Genomic DNA, 24,545 nt, shown 5'->3' with positions numbered 1-24,545 from the left:
GGGACTCAACTCATACACAAGAAGAAATTGAGCAAAGGTACTCATGGGCTCTGCTGGCATCTGACCCTTTAGGGACAGCACTCTGTTTAAGAACACCCTTTAAAGAATTGTTCCCTGTGACAAATCTTGCCTTGGGAGTCATCCAGGTGCGCATGCCTATTAATGGCTTGGCAGTTACTGTATCTCCTTCCACTGCTTCTGGCTCAGAAAAATTCCAGAGCTACAAGACAATTATTTCTTTTTTGATGGCCCCTGGCTGTAACCTTCTTAATAACAAGCAAGGACTGCATCTTTCTGGTTCCTTTGTGAGAACAAATAGTATAATGCTTAATGGATAAAGGGAGATAGAAGCTCTTTCTAAAATTTGGTCAGAAATTCACATCCCAACCCTGCGGTCCAAATTATGAAACTGTATTTACTAAAGGAATATGATAGAAGAGTAGAAATAAAAGTACAATAGGTACAAAAGAAGGTAAGTAATAATAATAATAATAATAATTTTTATTTATATCCCGCCTTTCCAATTGCATGATCAAGGCGGCTTACAAGACAAGAAACAATAAAATACAAGTAAAACATCACAATATAAAAAGTTTAAAAACATCATTACTAGGGGTAGGAATGGGAATCAATACAAATCACAATTCACTAGGGGCAAGAAAAAGACAATATATTGCACTAATCCGGGGTCGAAAAACAGAGGGCAAGGAGCAGAGAAAAAACACTATTACCTAAAGTGAAAAAGCCAACTGGAATAGATGCGTTTTTAATTGTTTCTTAAAAGAAACTAAAGATGCAGAGGAACGGAGCTCTACAGGGAGCTTATTCCACAATGAGGGGGCGGCGATAGTAAAAGCCCTCTGTGAGGTCCTCACCAAATGGGATTTAGGGACCTCTAACAAATTGGTCCCAGATGTTCTGAGTGTGCGGGGCGGATTGTGTGGGGAGAGGCGGTCCTCCAAGTACCCTGGGCCCAAGCCATTTAGGGCTTTATAGGTCAAAACCAACACCTTGTATTGAGCTCGGAAGCGAATGGGTAGCCAGTGGAGATCTTTTAAAATAGGTGTTATGTGGTCTGTCCTGGAACTACCAGCGACCAGTCTGGCTGCCATATTCTGCACCAATTGAAGCTTCCGGGTTTGGTACAAGGGTTGCCCAATGTAGAGCGCATTGCAGAAATCCAATCGAGAGGTTACCAAAGCATGTACAACAGTTTCAAGGTCCCGACGGCCCAGGTAGGGGCGCAGCTGGCGTATCAGCCGAAGCTGATAACAAGCACTCCTGATCGTCGCGTCCACCTGAGATGTCAGATGAAGCGACGAATCAAGGAGTACTCCCAAGCTGCGCACCGAGTCCCTCAAGGGGAGCGTGACCCCATTCAGGACAGGCTGACAAATCTCACCACCCGGAACCGAGGGACCTATCACCAGTACTTCCGTTTTCCCTGGATTCACACTGAGTTTGTTCTCCCTCATCCAGCCCATTACCGACGCCAAGCAGGCATCTAGAGGAGAGATGCCATCCTTAGTTACTGCATCAGTCGGAGACACAGAGAAAATTATTTGGGTGTCATCAGCATACTGATAACACCGCGCCCCGTGTCTCCGGATGATCTCTCCCAGCGGTTTCATGTAGATGTTAAAAAGCATAGGGGATAAAATCGCTCCCTGAGGGACACCGGATGTAAGTGCCCTCTTATCGGAGCGACAATCCCCCAGCTCCACCATCTGGAATCTACCCGAGAGGTAGGACCGGAACCACTGCAAAGCAGTGCCCCCGATACCCAACTCCCCCAGGCGTTCCAGAAGGATACCATGGTCGATGGTATCGAAAGCCGCCGAGATGTCCAAGAGCACTAACAGGGACACGCTTCCCCTGTCCATGCTCAGACGGAGGTCATCAACTAAGGCGACCATGGCAGTCTCAACTCCATAGCCCGCCCGGAAGCCAGTTTGAAATGGGTCCAGAAAATCGGTGTCATCCAAGATCGATTGAAGCTGGAAGGCGACTGCTCTCTCGATCACCTTCCCCAAAAAAGGTAGCAGCGAGATGGGCCGATAGTTGTTATGAATCAGGGGGTCTAAGGAGGGTTTCTTGAGCAAGGGTTTAACCACTGCCACTTTCAATTTAGATGGAAACTGACCCTCTCTTAGAGAAGTATTAATGATGCGGTGCAACATAGTCAGCACCACATCTCCCCCCTGAGCTGCCAACCATGAGGGACAGGGATCAAGAGAGCACGTCGTCTTCCTAACGCTTCGAAGGATCTTGTCCACTTCATCGGTACTAACAAACTCAAAGCGATCCAGTATAACTGGGGCCACGGATGCTTCGGACGCCTCTCTTACAGGACCTGCATAAATACTGGCGTCAAGATCAGCCCTGATCTGAGAGATTTTATCCGCAAAGAAGTTATTAAAATCATCACAGCAGGCTTTAGATGGTACCAGAATAGGGCTCAGGGAGGGAGGGAGCTGAGTCAGCTCTCTCACAACCCTGAACAGCTCTGCTGGACGCGACTCTGCGGACGCAATACGTGCAGCATAGAACGAATTCTTAGCTGCACCTATTGCCACTCCATAGGCCTTCAAATGAGAGCGAAGGAGTGTCCTGTCAGATAAACGCTGATGTCTTCGCCAGTTACGCTCTAGTCGTTGCACAGCCCGCTTCCTTACTCTAAGATCTTCCGTATACCATGGTTGTTTATTAGGAGCAGGCCGGTAAGGACGCTTGGGAGCGACACTGTGTATAGCCCTGGACAGGTTGGTATCCCAGATATTAGCCAGGGCATCAACAGAATCGCCGTCAGAACCAGTCGCATATCCCTCTAGGGCTTCTTGGAACCTTTTGGGTTCCATCAGCCTTCGAGGGTGGACCATCCTAATGGGTCCGCCACCCCCGGGGGAGCTTGAGGTAGAAGCCTTGATTCGAGCCTCAACCAAGAAATGATCCGTCCATGACAAGGGAGAGATGTTAGAGATCTCTACCCACGGAACCTCCATGTCCGTACTAAAGATCACATCAAGGGTATTACCAGCGCAATGCGTAGGCCCTGAGACTAGTTGAGACAGGCCCATGGCTGTCATGGTAGTCATGAACTCCCGAGCAGCACCTGTTGGAACTTCACTGGCCTCGAAAGGGATGTTGAGGTCTCCCAAGACAAGAAGTCTTGGGGACTCCAACACCAGTTCCGAGACCAGCTGTGTGAGCTCGGCCAGGGAGTCTGTTAGCGCACGGGGTGGCCTGTAGACCAACAAAATCCCCAGACTGTCTCTAGCCCTCAGGGTAAATGATATAGTTTACTAAATTTTGCTCCTATTCCAGCACAGGTGTCATGCTTGCAACATCCTTGATTGAGGAGCGAGGCAGTGGGGATTCAGGGTGGCAAAGGATCATATCTCACATTAAGTAGCCATTGTGAGGAGTGTGTGTGTGGCTGTACCACCTAGTTTGTCAGTATGGTGCATGCCACATTTGCAAGAAAATTCACATTGCATTTTGGCTTGGAAGTTGAACCTATAAAAGTTGCAATGGCTTCAGCCATCTTTACTAGTTTCCCCACCTCAGAGGTTCCTGTTAAAACGGTTTTGGAAATTTTGTGAGGGCACCTTACTGTAAATGAGCTCTGAATGTTGGTATGCTCACTAATATATGCTTGAAACTCTGGAGGCATGGACAGTGAAAGCCTTAGAGAGGTGGACACTTAGTATCACAGACCTCAATCTGAGTACTTGATCTTTCTGAAGAAATGCAACCCCATACTATGATTGTACTTCATTCATAAATTGGGCTGTTTACATCTGTTTACTGCTTGAAGTCAGCTGAAGTTTATGCAGGATATCCAGTTCTTTCCTGAGCTCAGACAATTGTTCAGGATTTCCACAGCCATCTTGGCATTAGTTGAAAAAAAGAGAGTGCTCTGTGAATCATTAGTATTCTCAAAATGCTGAATGTTTAGTGAGTTGGAAACTAAATAAAAATCTGTATTCATTCATTTGGAATGTATTCTCTTGAACAGTTAGGGCTTTTCAGTATAGAGGATGTTTACTGATGTTTATAATGTTATAAGTAGTGATGAACTGGAAATAAATCTGATGTATTAAAATATGAAAATTGATGCTACATAGAATTATGTATGTGCTTGTATACGTGCATTGCAATATTAGATCTTGTAGCACCCCAGAAGACTAACTGTGAGAAAGAAGTTGGAGCATAAGCTTTCCTAAGCTTAAGTCTACTCTTCCATTGGATGCTTAGTGTGACCTGTGTAGCTATGAATAAACTGGTTGTATGTGTGAATAGCAGTAGAAATGCAAAACTTGTGAGTATGGTCATGAGATGATCAGTTTGGTCTGGGGAGAGGAAAGCAGTGTTAAAACAGCTGCCCAGAAGAAGAGATGGATTCTTTTTTTGACACGGGAAAGGGGTGTTGAATCAACTTATGTAGAAGATAATTGCTTTCTAGGGACAGACTCTTGTAATATGGGAGATATGTAAGCAGAATGGATTGATGCATTGGCCTATTACAAATGGCACAGTTTGAGAAATTACAATCCCATGTAGAACCTGAGCCTTACAGAGCACAACAGCAAGTCTGAGCTGAAAATGTAATCTTCAGAAGTAATTGCCTATTAAAAATGATGGGGTTTGAAAAGGTGTATATATCCAGACAGCTGGGTCAGATTGTGATTATTCTTTATGGCATGTATTTGTGGAAGTAAGGACTAAAGTTTAATACAGGGAAGGAAGGAAAGGTATAAGGATGTCTCAAGAGAAGGTTGTAGAAGACTGTTGCATTTGGATTAAGAATAAAAATGTTGATTACTAAAGATACAGAATATAAAATGTTTGGCGCATGGTGTTATTTCCTTGGGCACAATGGGTACAGAAGATTGGAGCTTTAGTTTTTCTACATTTCTAATCTGCCCTTTCATTAAAACATGATCATGAAGATAGATAGTTTCTGATAAAAGTTCTGAAGCAAGTCAGGAGGGGATTGTGCAGTACAGAATCAGAGATGGGGAATCATTCTATATATATTGTTCTCCTCTGCCTTTGCCTACTTGTCTTCCCATGCAATCTTCCAGCACCATTGGACTGTTTACCTTGTGGAGTGTTTGTGCTGATTGTTTTTGTTTCATAAATGAAATAGAAGTGTTTTTCAGATTTATTTAGACATGAATGCTGTGTATATAGTTGCTTGTAGCATCCTTGCAAAGTTTTGCTGTTCCTGTTGTGTCAAATTTGGTCCTTAACTATAGAAACCTGTACCTATGATAAATGTAGGTAGTACATGGTAAACATTCTTTTCATATTTCATTTATATACCTGAATTCAGATAGAATGATGTTTGTTTGTTTGTTTCTATAGTGCCATCACTGTACATTACACTGTAGAAATAAAAAACAACAACAACCAAACAGATTCCTGCCCTCAGGTTTACAGTCTAAGTAAGACATGACTCACAAAGGAAAGTGAATAGTAGTGCAGGAGGACATTAAGGCCAGCAAATCTTGGTTGATGTTTTGTCCCTCCAAGGCCAGGGCAGTGGTAGTTGGGATGGAGAGAGGGACTTTCATCTGCTTCTGGACCAAGCCATGATGGAGCTGTTCCTTCTCATCTCCCTCCAAGGCCAGGGCAGTGGCACCTGGGATGGAGGGACGGCTTTTTATCTGCTTCTTGGTCAAGCCATGATGGAGCCATTCTTTCTTCTTCTGTCCCTCCAAAGCCACAATAGTGGCAGCTGGAACAGAGGAATGGCCTTTCATCTTCTTCTGGGCCTAGGTATGATGAAGCTGTGCCTGCCTCCTCTTCTTTCCCTTCAAGGAAAGAGCATTGCGCCTGGGAGGGAGGGAGGACATTTCTTCTGTTTCTAGGCCAAGGCATGATGGAGCTCCTTCCTTCTTCTTCTGTCCTCCAAAGCCATGGTAGTGGCAGCTGGGACAAAGAGAGAACCTTTCCTGTGCTGCTGGGTCAAAGCATGATGGAGCTATGCCTGCCTCTTCTCTCATTCCAAGGCCAGGGCAATGGCAGTTGGGATGGCAGGATGGCCTTTCATCTGCTTCTGGGCCTAATTATGATGGAACTATGCCTGTTTCTTCTTCACTTCCTCCAAAGCGAGGACAGTGGCAACCGGGATGGAGGGAGGGTCTTTCAATTGTTTGTGGGCCTAGGCATGATTGGAATTTTATTCATAATTTAAACATCAGTGGTTTTATAATAAGTAAATCTAAAAGAAGAAGAATTTTTTTAATATCATGTATGTGCAGATCAGTATTTTTTATTGAATTTTGATTATGTGACCTGTAAACATACAATGGCAAGCAATAAAGTATTTGATGAGCCATGGCGATTTCCATGTTCTTGGGCTATTATATATTTCTGAGTCTGCTTTAGCAGTAGGAACAAGTATTTGCCATTTCATCTGTCTGACTAGAGTATGTTTTCACTTACTTGCAAAGGAGGACTACAGTACAGTTGCTGCAAGCAAGTAGATATTATAGATTGGCCTTTAGGACCAATAAATAAGTTCTGATATCACACCATGTGATAAAAAAGAGGCATCCTGTGATCCCAGAGCTTCTCTGGACTTGTTCTCATTTTCATATTTGTACAAGCTCTCATAGGTTGAGCTACGTACTTAGGTTGTGAGTCACAGATTGCATTTATAGATGTAGCCCATGAAAACAAATTGCGCCATTTTTTTTTAATTTTAATTTTTTTTATTTTTGTAGTAATAGTAGTAAGGTGGCTATGCCTCCTCCTCTGTGGAGATTTCTTTATTTGAACACCTGTCAGAGAAAAGACATAAATTTGAAGATGTAGTCTATTTGAGTGGCTGTTCACTCCAAACCCATTTTACTGTTAAATGGGATAAACCCATTTTACTGACAAACCCATTTTCCTCTTATTTTCATAAGAGGTGAAATCAGTGTCCTTGAAGCTGACCAACAACAGTGAATACACAGACCTCAGACTGAACAGGTATAACATGATCAGACTTTCCTAATATGGTGAGACATATTGTATATCTGTTTGAATTACAGTATTTATTTTTAAATTTGCATTCTGCATCTATAAATTCGACAAATTCATGCAAATGTATGTGTTGTGCCTTCTTTTTTGGCAATGTGTAGGTGGCAACCCTAGCCAGTAGGTTCATCTCTTATTTTACTCATAGAGATTCCCTGAATATGGATGTTGATGGGCCTCCTGTTCTCAACCATTTTATATTCCTTTTCTTTTCTCATCCTTTTACTCTCACATTTTCCTCCTCAATCTTTGGTTTCTCTACTTGCCAGACTTCTTTTGATTCCATTGCTTGGCTGACTAACATTACAAAGCTACTTTCCAAGAAGTAGTACCATTATTTCTCTGATTGCCATTGACTAATACAGTAGCCAAGATCCTGATAGCCTGTTAGAATCTGAGGAGATTCAGATATTCTGGCCTCTGTTCACTTGCACTGTGTCTTTTTCATTTATTGGCTAGTGTCCTGACACATTGACTCAGGGTCAGTTCTGTTCAGGAAGGCACAGGTTGAATGTGGTTAAAGATCTAAATGCTGCAAAACGGCACGAGACATCCATATACTCAAACCTTCCTTGATTTAGCCACATGATTTCCCCCACCCCATGCAACCTAAATCATTGGCATGTCATCTTCCCTAAGAAGGTATTTTGAACTGGTCAGTCAAAAGTCCTGACAGGAAAATGCTTTGGTCATTAAATTATCTTCTCTTGTTCTGAATGAATAAAAGGGAGCCCCCTCACCCCAATAAAAATCTGTTAAAGTCATCTTTTGAATTTTAAATAAGTGTGCTTAAAGTAGTTTTTCCTCAGTTTAGAAGCAATTTAGAACCTCATTTAAGTAAGAACTTAGTGTAAACATCTGATCTTTGCTCACCATACATGCCCTGTTAAAAGGCGCCCTGTATGTCTGTTTTGCTTATTGCACATGTCTATTCACTAATTCCATACCCAAGTGAAGGAAGAAGTTTGGCAATCAGTCATTAGAGACTTTCCAGCTTTAATTCCAAAGTTCCTGAGCAACTTTGGGTAATTTAAACCCTTTCATTGATGGTGATACATGAATTATTTGAAAAAGATGTACTTTGTTCAAATCAATTAAGCTGTTATGAACCTTTTTGAAGGCAATGGAAAAGCTCTTTCTATTTACATGTATAATATTATTGTAGTGTTGAATATTCTACAGCACTTCTATTAGCACTTTACATTTTGTTATATCCAAAATATTCATGGAAAATTTATACAATCATGCCAGAACATAGTCTGATAGAGGATTACTTGCACAAAGCAATGCTGTCTACATTTTCTTCAATAAAATAATCATCCCCTTTCTTTGTCACACTTTGGAAACTTTTAACCAAAGTACATTCAGAAAACACAAAAGCATTTTACCTTTCTAGCCAGAATAGGTTTTAGGGATGATTGGAGTAATTTGTGTGAATAATGGCATCCCAATTTTTCATACAGAAATTGCATATCAGCCGGTGTCACCTCTAAAATATTATCCAGGAGTTATCTGTATCCATAGATTCTGTTGCATAGTTTCTTTCTTTATATGTTTTTATTTGTTACATTATATGCTAGGAGTACTGTATGGGTCATTTTTGACCTCTGACAAGACTAAGATTTAATCTAACAAATATAGGCCATTGAGGGAGATGGCAGATGTCAAAACACATCTGGCCTTTCTTTCATCATTTATTTATAGATTTTTTAGTACTATTCAGATTTTTGCCTGGTGACCTTCACTTGTGTAGGATTTCATCTTCATCATGCTATATTGATGTTTATCATTTGTATTGTGTATTTATAACAAATGCCATTCATTTCTTTGATTGAATTTGTGTAGATTTATCTAATGCCTGTATTTATTATTTACATTTTTTTAAAAGTTGCTTTATATATTCCTGATATATATATTCAATTGGTTGTTTATTTTGATTCAGGTCTTATAACTTTTTTTTTTCCTGCCATCATAGTCTAGTACAGTATAAGTTAGCTGTATTAAATTTTCAAAACTGCCAGCTAAGTTAGTGCATCCTGAGTTCAGAATATGGAACAGGTACCTCCTGCACTATACTGCAGTGATTTTCATCCATAACCAGTTGATAGCCTAAGAAAGAAAAACAGAAGGCGGTGCCTTCTTATATTTCTGGATTAGGGAATGTAGGTTATGGAAACAAGTATATTCAGTTCTCAGCTATCTGTTTTTATGTGTGAATATGCCAGTTATCCCATTACTCCATTTTGCCAATAAAACTTTTAGAGTTGTTACACTTGCAAAATTCTTTGCAAGTCTGTCTGTAGCGCTAAATACACAAGATGAGCAAGGAATCCGATATACTACTGCCAATACTTGAATTAACAGCATTTTGTCATTTTAATAAGCTGCCACATAAATCCTTTCATAAAGGCTGGTATTTTGCAGAAGAAGCAGATACTCTGCACAAGGAAGATAAGGCTTTCCCAATCCTAGCAAAAGAATGAACAAATGTCTCTCTAAGGATCATTTTTGGGAATATCAGCTGAAAACACTTTCTTGTAAATTATTTTTAATTGCATATATTTAATTTGGGAGCTTGCCTATGCATACCTGAGAACAACCCACCCCAAAACACTGCTTTATGTCATGTGAAATCTCAGCTCTTTGCTGATAACCTTATTAAAATGCGATTTTTGAAATGTTTACGAAAAAGTTTACTTTGTAGTTGCAAGTCTACTGGAAAGTGAGGATACCACCCTTTATAATAGGATGTACTAGGTGTTTATGATGCAAGGAATGTGATTGTATTTTATATGATGTACTAAATGCTCCAATAAAAAAATAGGATGTACTGCCACATTTAAGTTTCAGCTAAACACAGAACACAGTGTATGTTCTGATATTTAGTTGTTTGAATATTGCATTTATCTTTGGAGAACTGGACAGGATTCACCAGCTCATATGATTTAGGTATTTTTGTATCTTCCATCTAGCTCAATTACAGTAGTTGGATTTTACCTTATTACTATGAAATGTAATATTATGTGGCATATATGAGGTAAATAATAGGACAGACTGGAAACTGTCAGCCCTATGAGGATTCCCAACCTGTTTCTACTGATATGATCAAACAACGTAATGATTGGATTGAATCTAATGAGATAATAGCAGAAGAACAGGCGAGTTTTCGATGCAATCGCTCAACAATAAATAACTGTTTTGTGTTATGCCACTTCATACACAAATATGTCAGATTAAAACAAAAGTGTCTATGTGTTGCATTTATTGATTTCTCAGCAGTCTTTGACTCTTATTAGTAGAGAACACCTCTGGGATAAACTAAGTAAAACATCCATAGATAAAAGATTGCTGATGCTGATACAAGCAATCTATTCTGAGACAAAAATTCAAGTCAGATTCGATTCTGCTGACTCGCTATCAAACCCAATATCAACTGTGCGAGGTGTCCGTCAAAGCTGCCTGTTAGTACCAGCATTGTTTAATATTTATGTTAATTCATTAATAATTGATTTAAGGGATAATGACAACTACTGTATACACCCCATAAATTGAGACTTAGGAAAATATCAGTTCTCATGTATGCGGATGATACTATTTTATTATCACAATCACAGCAAGGTTTAAGGAGATTATTAAAAGCTTTTAGTCAAATAGGAACACAAGACAAGTTGAAAATGAATCAAAACAAATTAAAAAAAAAAGACAAAAAATACTAGTTTTTGCCAATAGGTATAAAAAACATACATGGCTAATTGATGGGCAACCTATAGAACAAGTGAAGTCTTTCAAATATTTAGGATTAAAATTTTCCTCAGCTAGATCTTGGAGATGTCATTTTGAACTACTGCTGTTAATACAGCCAACTCTTTATTAAGATTCTATTGGAGCAGAGATGGTAAACAGTTTCCTCCAGCTATTAACATTTATGAAGCTAAAGTTATATATCAGTTATGTTATGGGGCTGAAATATGAGGACGTAAGTTAAAATCTAACTTGGAAACAGTCCAAAATAATTACTTATGAGCAATTTTAGGTCTGCCCAAAGGAACTGAGACCTCTGTCCTTCAGTTGGAAGATGGACTCCGTACTGTAAAGGCTATAACTCATATTCAAACTATTAAATACTGTCAGAAACTTACTCAAGGGATAGGAACAGTCCTTGTATTGATTGCTTTCAAAGAAATTTGAAAACAAGGCATTTTTTATGTTGGAATCAAGACATTTTACAACTTATTGATTCATATGGGTTCTCAAAGGACTTGCTGTGCTGTTTAAAATATGATAGAGCTGTAAAATATATGAAGTCCCACATTTTGAAACAGGACTTTCAATTAGATTGTACCTTTATTGGCTTATCAAGATGTGCTCCTTGGTATGCCAAACTCCCTTTACAAACAAGTTACCCACAATATCTAAGGCCTGTTACAGACTGCCAAAATAAAGCTGCTTCGGGTCTCTTTGGAGGTATACTGTTTAAATGATGCATGCATCCTAAGAATCCGGAAGCTGCACCAAAGCTGCACTCCGGTGCTTAGGAATGGAGTGTGGCTTTGGTGCAACCTCTGGACTCTTAGGACCAATGCATCATTTAAATAGCATACCTCCAAAGAGACCCGAAGCAGCTTTATCTTGGCAGTCTGTAACAGGCCTATATAATATAACTAACTTCAAACAGAGATATGCCTTCACAGCCCTTCATTGTCAGTCCGTGACCATGTCTGTGGTGCAAGGGTGTTATGAAAGGACCATCTGGGAAGAAAGAGTCTGCCCATGTGGCTCCAATTCAGTTGAAAATCTAACTCATTACTTATGGGAGTGCCCAATTTATAAAGATACAAGAAATGCCTTATTCAAAGACTTAGGGTTGATACCAAACAACTTTTACTCACATTTTATCACTAGTCTGTTTTGCTTTTAAAGCATAAATTATAAGGAGGAAGCTTTGTAAAGACGATGGTTGAGTTACAGGATAGATTCGAACCTCAACTATTCTTGTATATCCTCTGCTTTTCAAACCAGTGCTATATAGTTTTAGTGCATCTGTTCCTTACACCTATTTAGATTCATCTGAGCCCTCAAGTTTTTTTTATTAAAAATATGATTTTAACCTTGTAATGCAATGTATTATTTTTGCAATGTATTTGATGTTTATATTTGATGTTTTATATGCATTACTTTTTGTAATGGTGTACGCTATACAAATAAACGTATTTACTTACTGATATGAAAATCTAGCCTTTCCAAAACCTTCTAGCACTGTAACATTTCTACTGGATAGAAAATTCTACAAGGTGCATTTGTGGCATCAAAGATACTTTAGTTGTAGGATGGGAATTGTGTCGGTGAGAGCCTTCCTGAAGTGTGTTGTATATGGGCAGTGAAGATAATGTTGTTGTGACAAACCTCTCCTTCACCAAACCTCTTTTACCTCAGTGAGCAACCCTAGCTGTCTGAAGATGTAAAGTTTCAGTGTACTTTTATTTATAATTTATTTATTTATTTATTTAGGTATTTATATCCCGCCCTTCAGCCCTAATGGCTCTCAGGGCGGCTTACAATATTATTTTTAATAAGACGGTTCCCTTCCCTCAGGCTTACAATCTAAAAGACACAAAACAAAAGGAGAAGGGAATGGTGGAGGGAAAGGGGATGAGGTCTAGTGGTTCTTCTCTCCCTTGAGGCCTGGACCAAGGCAGATGGATTGGAGGGAGGGCTCTTCCTTCTTCCAGGCTAGTCCTGATGGAACTGGACTTGCCTGGCCAACTCCCTCTCAGGCCGGCAGATAATCTATGGGTTTACTTTATCAGGTAGTAGTGTGGAAAATAATTGCAGGTTCACACAAGCTTGAATAAAAGAACAATAAAATTTTATTTAAATGTTGGTTGTCAGTGTTTCATTTGTGACAAGATTATGTTCATTTGTTCTTGTTACACTTTCTTTCAACTTATAAATTGATTAAACAACAAGTATTCTCTTTTAGGACCCTCACGCGGTCCTTATGTACTGTGGTCTTTCCAACCTTATTTCTATATTAGCCCTCAGGCTATCAATCCCCCAAACTCCCTCACTCTGAGCTCGGTCTTAGAGCTTGTTTACAATTTTTTTTTCATTTCACCCCATGCCTGCACTGTCTACCGTGGTATTTCAGTATTTTACTAGCTACTATTTAAATTGCCATTTAAATTCTTATGCTGAGGCCTTTGCCAGTTTTGATATTCTTGGAGAGCCTAGAATGCCGATTCAGTGATAAACATAATTGTAAAATTGGTTCTTCTATTACTTTGTTTTGAAAAACTGCATTCTGTTTATTATTTCAGAATGAACAAATAAGTGGTGAACTGTGAAGCCCCACTAAAATTAATTCTACGCAAAATGGGTGAAGGAACATGTTTGTCAGGATTTTATTGTTAAAGCCATTCATCTATTAAATTGAATACAACCACTGCAAGATTCTTTTCCTTAATCTTCAGTTAAACTTCTTATTGTGGTATCGCTTCCCCATGGTCATGAATTTTCTAACAGTCTTTTCCTGTTACTTCAGAACTAAATTCTTTGTCTCATAAACTAATCCTTCCTTCTTCAGTCTTCGTCTTCTTTTTTTTATTTTGGTAATTTTGAGTTGTCCTATGTATTCTTCATTTAAAATTGAAGAGATCTTTTAGATTATTGTTGAAAACATCCTAAAACATATCTGAACAGGTCATAGCTCACAGTGGCATGGTCAGGAATATGGCAATATTTCACTTGAAATGCAAAGTACAGCTATTAAGTTGTACATGGTAACTTCCATATGATGGCTTCCATGCTCAGTATTGCCATGTCCATCTAGCTGCCTTAGAACAGATTAGAGCAGGTATATGTCCAAAGATGCTTGACAGATAAACACTTCCATCTTAAATTGTCTCAGCGGATTTAAAGTTCCTATTTGTTTATTGTTGTTGTGTACCTTCAAATCATTTCCTACTTAAGGTGACCCTAAGGCAAATGTTTAATGGGGTTTTCTCAGCAAGATTTGTTCAGGAGAAGCTTGTGTTTGTCTTCCTCTGAGGCCAAGAGAGTGTGGCTTGCCCCAGTGGGTTTCCACTGTCATACAGTGGAACCTTGTTATACGCTGGGGTTTGGTTCCAAGATCCCCTGTTGATAACAAAATCTGTGGATGCTCAAGTCCCATTAAATATAATGACATAGCAAAATGGTGTCCCTTATAAAAATGGAAAATCAAGGTTTGATATTTGAAATTTATATTTTTTTGAACATTTTCAAACCATGGATGCTTGAATCTGTGAATAAAAAATCCGTGTATAAGAAGGGCCAACTGTAGTTCAGTACTCGAATTACTACACCATATTGGTTCCTATACAAGGCAGTAAAATGAGAAAGGTCTTTGCACTGTATCCTTATTGTGTGCCAGCATGAATAAATGTCATAAGTCCAGTCCCAAACCAAATATGAGGCCAGAAATGCTTTCTGATAGCTTGTGAAAGGCAGAAATTGGATGAAATTTTCAGTAGGGCTGGCTAGGTACAGAGAGTCCCCATCTCTGGCATGAAGCACAACAAGGGATGGAAAACTGAAGCATCCCTGGTGACCTACCAGACACCCCACCCACAGATCCATAGAAAAGATCTCTCAGAGGTCAGGCCATGATGAGGATACTGTGATGGGGAACACTTCTCTTATTTCAGGCAGCAGAAGACCACTGGAGATGCCATTGGAGCTTACTGTTGTTTAATAGAAGTAGTGCCTTCACCTTACCCTTGCTATTTAATTGTTTTCTTTGCTCATTTTATGCTAACGAATCACATATTAAACAGATTTTTATTTGAGAGTGGGAATATATTTCATAAAGTAATTAATTCCTGCTGTCAAAGTATAACAAGAAAGCCAGGAGCAAAGTGCAAGAATAATTAAGTAAAAGTTTGGGAAAAAGTATGTAGAGAATAGATGGAAAATATAAAGACAGTTTTAAATCTATATTTTAAGTAAATACTGCCATTCTGTAACAAGATCTTAATACTCCAAATTGAAATATACCTTTCAAATTGATATTTTTTCCTTTGGTGAATTAACTTTCCAGTTATTTTAAAAGAAATAGTAATAATAAATAGAGTACCAGAAAGACAAGTGCACCATTCAGGGATGAAGAACAAAAGATAACACATAATTGGAATACATTCAAATAAAAATCAGTATTAAAAATTGAATGCAGCAAAACTGTGAAACTCTCCACAGCTTGATACAAGAAATGTGAATGGAAAAATCTTTAAAGCTATACAGTACTTTTCCTTCTGAAATATGTACTATGGTGCTTGAAATGGAAAGTGGAAACAGATCTCATTATGAAGCCTTATTGAATGGGCAAAGGTTTTGTATCAAGCAAAACATTCTGTTGAAGCCTTATAACACGAGACATACTGAGCTTTCCTTTCTCATCCGAGATCTTGGCTTGGCTACTCTGTGGTGTACTGTGAAGTATTCTGCCAGTATACCACTCCACCAAGACCCCTGTGGCAATTGCACAATTGGGAACCTACATTGCAGGATCACAGTTTTTGTTGCTCTGTTCAACATATCTAGTCCACCCATTTTAGTCAGGATGGAGTCAACCACTGAGGAGAGAGAGATGGAATGAACAGGTTATGAGGCAGAAATAGGTGGGGCTTCCCTCCTTTAATAACATACCAGCTCTGGTCTAATTCTGTTAATGCAAAGAATGTTGGGATAACACTAGTTGGGTGATGTCAGCCTTACTTCAGTGAAAGGTTCAGTATATGCCATCCTTAGTGATTGTAAAGGGAGGGCCTCATACTCCCCGCGTGAGCGATACCTTCTTGGAGATTGATAGAGCTGCTGCAATTGTCTCAACTTCTTCTCCAATGTTGCTTCACAGAACATATAAGCAACAGTAAACAAGATACTGATTTTACCATATTTGCAGTGTAACAGCTTGGTCCAACAATTTTTACAGATCATTTCCTCTTATATTCCTCTATTAAAATCTCTGAAATTTCCACTGAGGGTGTTCTCTTAATGTTATTATTTATAGCTTAGAGTTAAACAGCAAGGACAGGGAAAATGCTTTCTCAGTGCAAACTTGCCAGATCTAAGGCTTAATAACTTCCATGGATGAGTTATGCATCTGAAGAAGTAAACCAAATCTATGAAACCTTATGCTACAACTTGTCTCTTATAAAGCTGAAGGGCAGTGACTACCCTCCCAGACAGTTTTGTAGTTGCCCTACCTAAACTTGACACATATAACAAGACTCGTGCCAGAGGGTAGGAGGGGGAAAGAAATACTGTGTGTTTTCCATTACTGTAGGAAACAGCTGGATGTTATTCATTCAGTTGTCCTATCTGTAACTTAAGAAAGGTGGTCAACCTTAGAATGTTCCTATGAATGAGAATAATAGGGTTCTCCAGATACTGTTGGCCTGTAAGTCTTATGATTCTTTACTATTCACTAGGCTGGTTAGCACCAATAGGGATGAAAGGCCAACGAGATGTTTACCATTCCTAACTTAGACAGTATATGTGACGCACTTGAAATGCTCAAGAAAGCCGCATTTAAATTAATGAGTCAGTTATTTGGAAATCTAAACCAACACAACTAGTTAACTTTTAAATATGTGCTTGTTACATATTTAGATAGGGTCTGAACAGACAGGCCAAAATAAAGCTGCTTCGGGTCACTTTGGAGGTATGCTGTTTAAATGATACACACATCTTAAGAGGCCAGAAGTTGCTCTCTGGTGCTTAGTACTGGAGTGTGGGTTTGGCGTGGCTTCCGGCCTCTTAGCACGCATGCAGCATTTAAACAACATACCTCCAAAGTGACCCAAAGCAGCTTTATTTTGGCCTGTCTGTTCAGGCCCATAATCTTCCAAATTTGTTTTCAGTGTTGTTTTCTTTGAGGAAAACCATTTACAGCTATAGTATAAACAATGGTGAGATGCCTGTCCAAAAGGGACATAAGGAACATGAGAACAAGTGAGACTAAATTGTGTGTATTTTTCCTTTTGCAGACAAAACATGGATGCACACTCCTGAAGCTTTATCAAAACACTATATCCCCTACAATGTAAAGGTGAGGAGAGGTCTGTTTACTTACATTTGTTTCTCCCTACCTGAAGACTGGCATTTTGTCTAACTTCTGTCTTTACTTTCCTTCTGTGAAAACTGCTTCCTGCTCTTAGGATGCATCATGCAAGACAAAATTGTAATACTTACCTACAGTATTAAGACAGAAATTCTCTCAGGGGGAGGTGTATGTGTGATCTGATCTTTCCCTCTAAAAAAAGGCCAATCCTCCCGAACCCACCTGCTTCCCTGACTGCTGCTCCTGTGATGAACACTATGGTGAGAAGAAAAAAGTGATCTCAACCGGTCTCTCTACCTGATGTTTCTGTACACTTGAAAAACTGATCTTGGGGGGGGGGGGGGGGTGGATGCTGATAAACATATTGCATCTGATTGCTTGTATCACTTAATCTCATTCCTACATGCAGGAGTTCTTTTTGTTTTCTTTGTTGGGATTGCTGCAATGAAGAGAAAACTGATTATAGAGATCAGGTTTAAAGAGATGGATGCTGATGTAAGTACAGTCGTCCCTCTATTTTCACTGACCAAGTACACGATCTCGGTCCTTCACGGACCGGCAAGCAGAGAGGGTTAAAATGGCATGTGTGCCAACAACACAGGGCCATTCAAGCCAATGGAGCTTGAATATTTGTGAATTTCCATTTTTGTGGGGTGAGGGTCCGGAATGGATCCCTGCAAAAATAGAGGGACGACTGTATTGGCTAGAATGAGAAAGCAATGAGATGCATTATTGTTCACAAACTCCCATGTCCTGACCAATCTGTATTGGTTTATCTTCTTGAGTCCATTTCAGATCAAATCCAGACCCATCTGTTAAAAATAACACTCCCTGACACTTCTTCCCATGCCCACATTTCATAAGATGACATGAGATAAGAAGGATGTTTTATATGCAGAAATGCTATAGTAGTCCTTAGGCTTTTGCTGCTGCCTCAAGCCATGCACAGCATAGCTACGGGATGTGGATTCCTCATTATTCCCAAAGTACCTTAATGGCAAATGTTTATTTATCAAGCAGTTTAGAATATTGGGTAATGACTTGAATATTGAGGCATGTTATAACAATGGAGCACTTCCATCCAGCTGATAAATGTAGAAAATAAAAGGAGGACTGTCAGGTAAGTCATATCAGGAAAAGTTATTGGTAAGGAGGAAAATGTTTGTTTAGGTTGTTCTCATACAAATGAATGGAAAACTTCAGAGGGGTTTACAAGGTGAGATTTTTGAGTTTTTATGCATTTTAATGGTTTTTTTCCCCACAGTGGAAGCCTTTTTGCATTTTTTTTTTGTTTTTGTTTTTGCAAAATCATTGGTTTTGCAGAGAAAACACTGATTTTTCTGCACATTCTCCCACTTCTCCCTGCCCCACAATATATTTTTGTACAGTATTGTTGTTTGCAGAAATTTCTCACAAAATCTTCTCAGTATAGGACAAATCATGTTGCAGTTGACCATTAGTTCAACGAGGATATCTTCAAAAATAGTCATTATGTGAGATTGGTTGTGCAGCATGGAAGCCTTTATCAGATATAAAATTAATTTAAAACTTTAAAGAAATCTTCCCCAAGTTAAAACTAATTCAAGAAATCTTCCCCAGGTTCAAACTAATTCTGACCTAGGGGGTCCACTAATCTCAAGAGCTAAAAATAAGCACTCAACATAAATGTTCAGGCTACTAGATGTTGTTTTAAAGTTCTCACCCCCCTTTTTCTTGTGTGTTGTGTCTTATTAGACCGTAAGCCTGATGACAAGGAACTGTCAAATTAACAATTTGTAATTGCTCTTGGAGCATTTTTGACCGAAGGGTGGGCTATAAATGCTATAAATAAATAAGTAAATCTTGGACATGAGTGATTACTAAAACTCTGCCAGGAAGTTGTTAGAAAAGCTGTTTTAGAAGGGTTACACAACCATTTTATTATCTAACTGATAAATGATTGATCATTCTTATTTTCTCAGAGGCAGCAAGAGTTATGATTTCTTTAAGATATGCATTTATACCTAGCCTTCAAAAATGGCAAACGCACTAAACATACAAAACACACACACAAGAAAGCCTCTCTGAGTCCCAGTCCTGGGAAAGGAGCAGGAAATAAATAAATAAATAAATAAAACGGGGGATGGCAGTGGGGAAGGAGAATGCCTGAAACAGATGGCCCTGAAGGGGCAACTTGATGCCCCCACTTTGGTCGCTGGATCAGCGCCACGGTAACCAAACATTGCAGCCCTGATCCAGCTTTTTGGCATCCCAAAAAGAAGTGGCAGAAAGCAGCTTTGCGGTGCTCCTGCAACATATAAACACCATGCCGCAAGCTCTGCAAAGCTACCCACTATGTGGTCAGACCAGATGCCTTTATGGTGGCTTCCTGCTGGTTTGGGGGCATGCATCGTCTAAACAACATGGCTGAGTGGAGAGATCAATTTTCCAAAATTTGTAGAATACATTCTTGGAGTAGAAATAATGTGATGTTAAAAACATCAAATGTGAGAGAATGCAAAATAGACAGATTCTTTTAACCACAATGGTATGGAGTTATGGTATGTGTGGGGGAAGAGGCTTATTGTCAGGCCAAAAATAATGAGTGTTTGGGCCATGAATGTTAATATTGTGGATGTAATACAAGTCTCAGTTGTCAGTTTGTGGAAAATTAGTTATAGGCCAACAACATTGGGGCTTTGGAGTTTTGAAGTGTACCTATTACTGAATTGGATCTATAAACTGAGAACAAATATCCTTATAATACTGGCAATATAGCAGGACATAATCAATTGTTTCAGTCATGTCTGAACAGCAGGAACATATATGCTGCATATAAGATATTCATAAATATCTCCTAGAGTTAAAATGGGTCAGACTAAAAGGTCCATGATATTTATAAAGTTTCAATGTATAAATATAGTTGACCAGAACAAACTTTGGGCCATGGTTACCTGCTGCACAATAGTGTCAGGGTCTTGCTTTCTCTTCCTGCCAGGCTGTATGCCAGATCCATTGCTTGATTATTTCTTTGGCCTTAGGAATCCCAAGCACAACAGAACTGAAATGGGGAACCTATTCCATTGTAATTTCACTTTAACAGCCTTCAACCTGTTACAGAAGAAATTGTGCTTTAGAATCAAGGGAACTATTCCAGAAAGTGTAAGATTAAACTGAAGGCAGTGGGTAATTATGTAGAGCCAAGCATATGGTTCAAGGGAACCATTCCAGATATCACTCTAAGCAAGATATTAGGAAAGCAAAAATAACATACAGGAATTTGCCCCATACTGCCTCCAACAGTTGGAAGTTTTTACAAGTGAGAACCATACAAACGTTGAGCTATTACTTTACCCTGACACTCTTTTATCACAGAAGGTATGGTATGTTTGAACCTCCTTTGAAGAAAAAGAATCAGAGGATGCACCAACAGTCCTTTGGGCATTCACATTCATTCCAGAGTTGATGCTAGCCCCCCTGACAGGTGAAGCCTGCCCTGTCTTTTTTGCTAAGCAAATCTAGTAGCCTCTTGGCAGTGGTGTTGGTAGAGCTGAATGAGAAGCATGGGCTCATTAACCTCCTCTAAAACATCACAACCTAATCTAGAGAATTAATTTGTGCTCCTAATTAACACCTCCACAATAGTCTGTGTTATGTCTAGTTTAGCCTATAGCAAAATAGTAATAGTAATCAGTCCTGGGATGATATGTAACTGCAGACAGTGGTGTATCTAGTATATTTGACACCCAGCGTGGATGATTTTTAATACTCCTCTCCTCTTTTTATCAGCTTTTTTGGGGTTCGATGTAGCTGCAGCCAGATGAGCTGCCAGACCCAGAAGGCAGCCCCTTCCCACCATTAGACACTGGTGGGAGTGGGTTGCTACTATTTCATGCTCAGCCAGCAGTCCTGCTAGGCCTAGAAGAAGCTGTCCAGCAGCAGCAGTACCCCACTCTCACACACCACACATGGCTAGAGACACCCCTGAACACAGACATCAGGATTTGAGGAATGAATACCTCAGAGGTATTGGTGGCTTCTTATACAAGAAGGGCAAAGGTTTTAAGTTGTTTGTTTTGTCCACCTTTTCAAAATCTGTGATCTTTAAGAGATGGCAGCTGTGGCTTTCTCCTGAAAACCCCTTTCCTGACATTTTTAAACAAACTTTTCTCATGCAATTCCCGAGGAGTATTTTATATTCTCATTTACAAGAAATATATAAAAGTTTATGAAAAAAAAATCTACCTTTCAAGATCATTTATATTTGAGTACAGTAGTAGAATATACAAGATAGGACAACAGGACTGAAATACCTAAGAGGGGTTTTACATTGTGTATGCATTAGTTCAAATACTAGTCACATGTGACCTTGTATCCTGAATCCAATGTTATGGGCTGTGAGAAAAAAAACACTTGTAGAAGTTCTGTTAAGGGGAGATACTCAACAAAAACTGCTGTATTTGTTTCTTTGATTTATGAGCCAATGTCAAGTTTCAAATTGAATTTAGTTACAGTAGGTGTAATTTTATGACATTTTTGAACAGCATTGTTGGTAAAATATAAAAAGTAGGATTTTACTGTAAGGAAACTTTCTGAAACTCTGTTGCTACTGACATGACACTCATAAAAAAACTGTAGCTGATAAAACTCATCCCCGTCACCAAGATGGGGATTATTTTGTTGCAACCACAATAAAATAACTCAGGCTTGTTGTACTGAACTATATAGGCTGTAAACTATGACACTGTGTAGTAAAAAATGACAGGGAAATATTTTTGCTATGTTATGTCCCAAGTTTTATGCATAACCCAACCAAATTAAGTGCCATTAGGCATCTCCATAACACTACCACTGAAATCAATAACATGCCAGTTATTGTTTTGCTTTGTTGAAGAGAATGATATAATGCTATATACAGTATTACATCACTCTTTTTAATAGCATATTTCTTTGCAAGTATGATAATCAAAACGTTATGCAAACACTTTGTAGATTAGGAATATAATAAAATAACATCCTGGTCAATGCGAGCCAGTGTGGCATAGCGGTTTGAGTATTGGACTAAGAGCTTCTGCAGACCGGCAAGAAACGTTGGCATCAGGGTGGAATTGGGGTGTGGTAATTAAAGCATCTCTTGGACCAACAATGATAGGTTGCTCTGGTAAGCTAAGATGGTTATAAGATTCATCTAAGACAGAGTGCTAGTTTGGTGGCACTCAATTTACTCTCAGTTTTCTGGAGCTTGTAGTCTTTCATAAGCAGTTTCAAAGCCCTTTAAGGTATGCATCCCATAGAACCTATCTTTGAGAATGGAATCTCTTGGGGTATAACTTCAAATGGTGATACTATCCTATGGCATAAATCAGAGAGGCATACTGGGGTCATACTGCTTGTGAGAGGGTACATAGTAGCATAGTATGAAATCAGATTAATCTACATCCTTATTTCCAAGCATTTTTCAAGTGCAGTATTGCAGTACTGATTGGCTGCTATAAAGTTGGAAAAGCAGAAGCAAACTTCATTTGACAAGTAAGTATCAAAGTAATGTTTAAGGAAAAGATTTTCAACTCTAGGGTTTATAGAAAAATCAGTAAGCTAAAAGTGAGATAACATAGCTGTTCTGAATAACAATGTGATAGATTACTAAGCAATTTGCCAGTAATTGTGATTGAGCTGGTAGTGGGAACAATAAGGTGACCCCTGGCTGAGCAATGAGGAGCAAAGAGGATCAAATGACATCTAAGCAATTTGAAAGTGCAATTTCATGCAAAGACATAAAGGTACCATGTGGCTAATTAGTGATAAGGAGTGCTTTTAAATATGTGTCATGAGGAAAGTGTGTATTCTCCAGTTCAGGGCAGCGAAGAAAATTTGCTGCATAAATAAAGAAATGTGAAGTGCATAAATCAATAAATGCAAGTAAGGGGATTCAGCAGAGAGTGAGCAGCCCAATAAGAAACTGAATCATGTTACTATAATTGGTATTCCAAGATGAACAAACAAGAGTGCTTCAGGTACCTTTCATGATGAGCAGGAAGAGTATCCTGCTGTCCCATTGTCACTAGCTCATTCATGGGATGCCAGTGATGAATTAGGTTCTCGTGAATTGCTCAAAAGTCCTAGCCATTGGCACAAAGGAGGCTTCTCAGCATATTGTCATAATGTATCCTGTAACTTCCAAGGGAGAACATTTTATATTCCTGTTAAAAAATCAGAAGCAGAAAGCTGAGACAGAGTTGCTGCTTTCTAACTCCCACACCCCCAATTTAGGAAACTGAACTCCATGAAACTTGGTATTCATGATTTAAGAGTTTTGAAAGCTATTATTTTGAGTAAAATTACTTTCATTTAAAAAATGTAAATTAAAAACTAGAATGTTAGCAAGCATATCAAATAACTATACTTAAGAAACCGTAATTCAGAATGTAAATTGAAATATAATTATGTTGGTTTATATGTCAATGATATCAACGGGATGTGGAAAAAACAAATAAATAAAAATTAATTATATGGTGCAATGTTATAATAATGGCAATTGTAGAGAAACAATAGAATCTTCAAGACAGAGGAGCTTATCGCTTGGCAGGAGGCTGGAGCTGATTTAAAATGCCAAGTGATAAGCTCAAGAGACATAAAGGAGTCCTGGTGCCACAGTGGTTAAATGCTGGTACTGTAGCCACAATATTGTAATATTAATATTAATTCTGTTTTATCCTAGAGGAGGGCTCCTGGGTCCACACAGCTTTCCATCCTTTTGTGGGTTGGTAAAATTGAGTACCCAGCTTGTTGAGGGCAATGTGGCAGTTGTTCAGTGTTAAGCCTGCCTTTGCCCTTTCTTCTTTTACCTTCCTTAGTAATTGTTCCAAGTCTATGATGTTTTCCACTAATAGCATGGTACCATCTGTATATCTTTGATTGTTTATGTTTCTTCTGTCTTCAGTCCTCCTTCTTTCATGTCTAAGCCTGCTCTTCATATGGTATTTTCTGCATACAAGTTTGTTCAACAGGATGATAGAATGCAGCTTTGCCTGACCCCTTTGCCAATTGGGAACTATTTTGTTTCTTCATATCCTGTTCTAACAGTAGCCTTTTGTTCTCAATACAGATTTCTCATCAGGACTATCAAATGTATTGACACAGTCATTTCTTTAAGAGCATTCCATAGCTTTTCATGATCTATGCAGTCAAAGGCTATGCTATAATTGACAGTGGGCCCTTAGTATCAGCTGGGCTTTGGTTCCAGGACCCTTCCATGGATACCAAGATCTTTAGAAGCTCAATCCCATTAAAATCAGTGGCATAGTAAAATGGTGTCTTACATAAAATGGTAAAATCAAGATTTGATGATTTTTGAATGTATATATTTAAAAATATATATTTTCAAGCCATGGATACTTGAGTCCATGGATAAAAAAATTTGTGGATATGGAAGGCG

At 39.0% G+C, this 24,545-nt stretch overlaps 1 protein-coding gene across 8 annotated transcripts in view; it reads left to right on the top strand.

Annotated features, from left to right (window-relative positions):
* Positions 1 to 24,545, top strand: part of GULP1 (GULP PTB domain containing engulfment adaptor 1) — a 198,181-nt gene that overhangs the window by 113,685 nt on the left and 59,951 nt on the right. For all 8 annotated transcript variants that reach the window (XM_089502038.1, XM_089502036.1, XM_089502037.1 and 5 more), the window contains one exon: positions 17,058 to 17,119. In XM_089502038.1, coding sequence (XP_089358164.1) covers positions 17,058 to 17,119 — 62 coding nt within the window. The remainder of the gene's footprint in view (positions 1 to 17,057; positions 17,120 to 24,545) is intronic.

This window comes from Sceloporus occidentalis, unplaced genomic scaffold (assembly GCF_023333645.1).
Source record: "Sceloporus occidentalis isolate IW3139 unplaced genomic scaffold, rSceOcc1.0.p SCAF_191, whole genome shotgun sequence".
NCBI lineage: Eukaryota > Metazoa > Chordata > Lepidosauria > Squamata > Phrynosomatidae > Sceloporus > Sceloporus occidentalis.
Note: the sequence above shows the minus strand (reverse complement) of the source record. Positions and strands in the feature narration are given on the sequence as shown.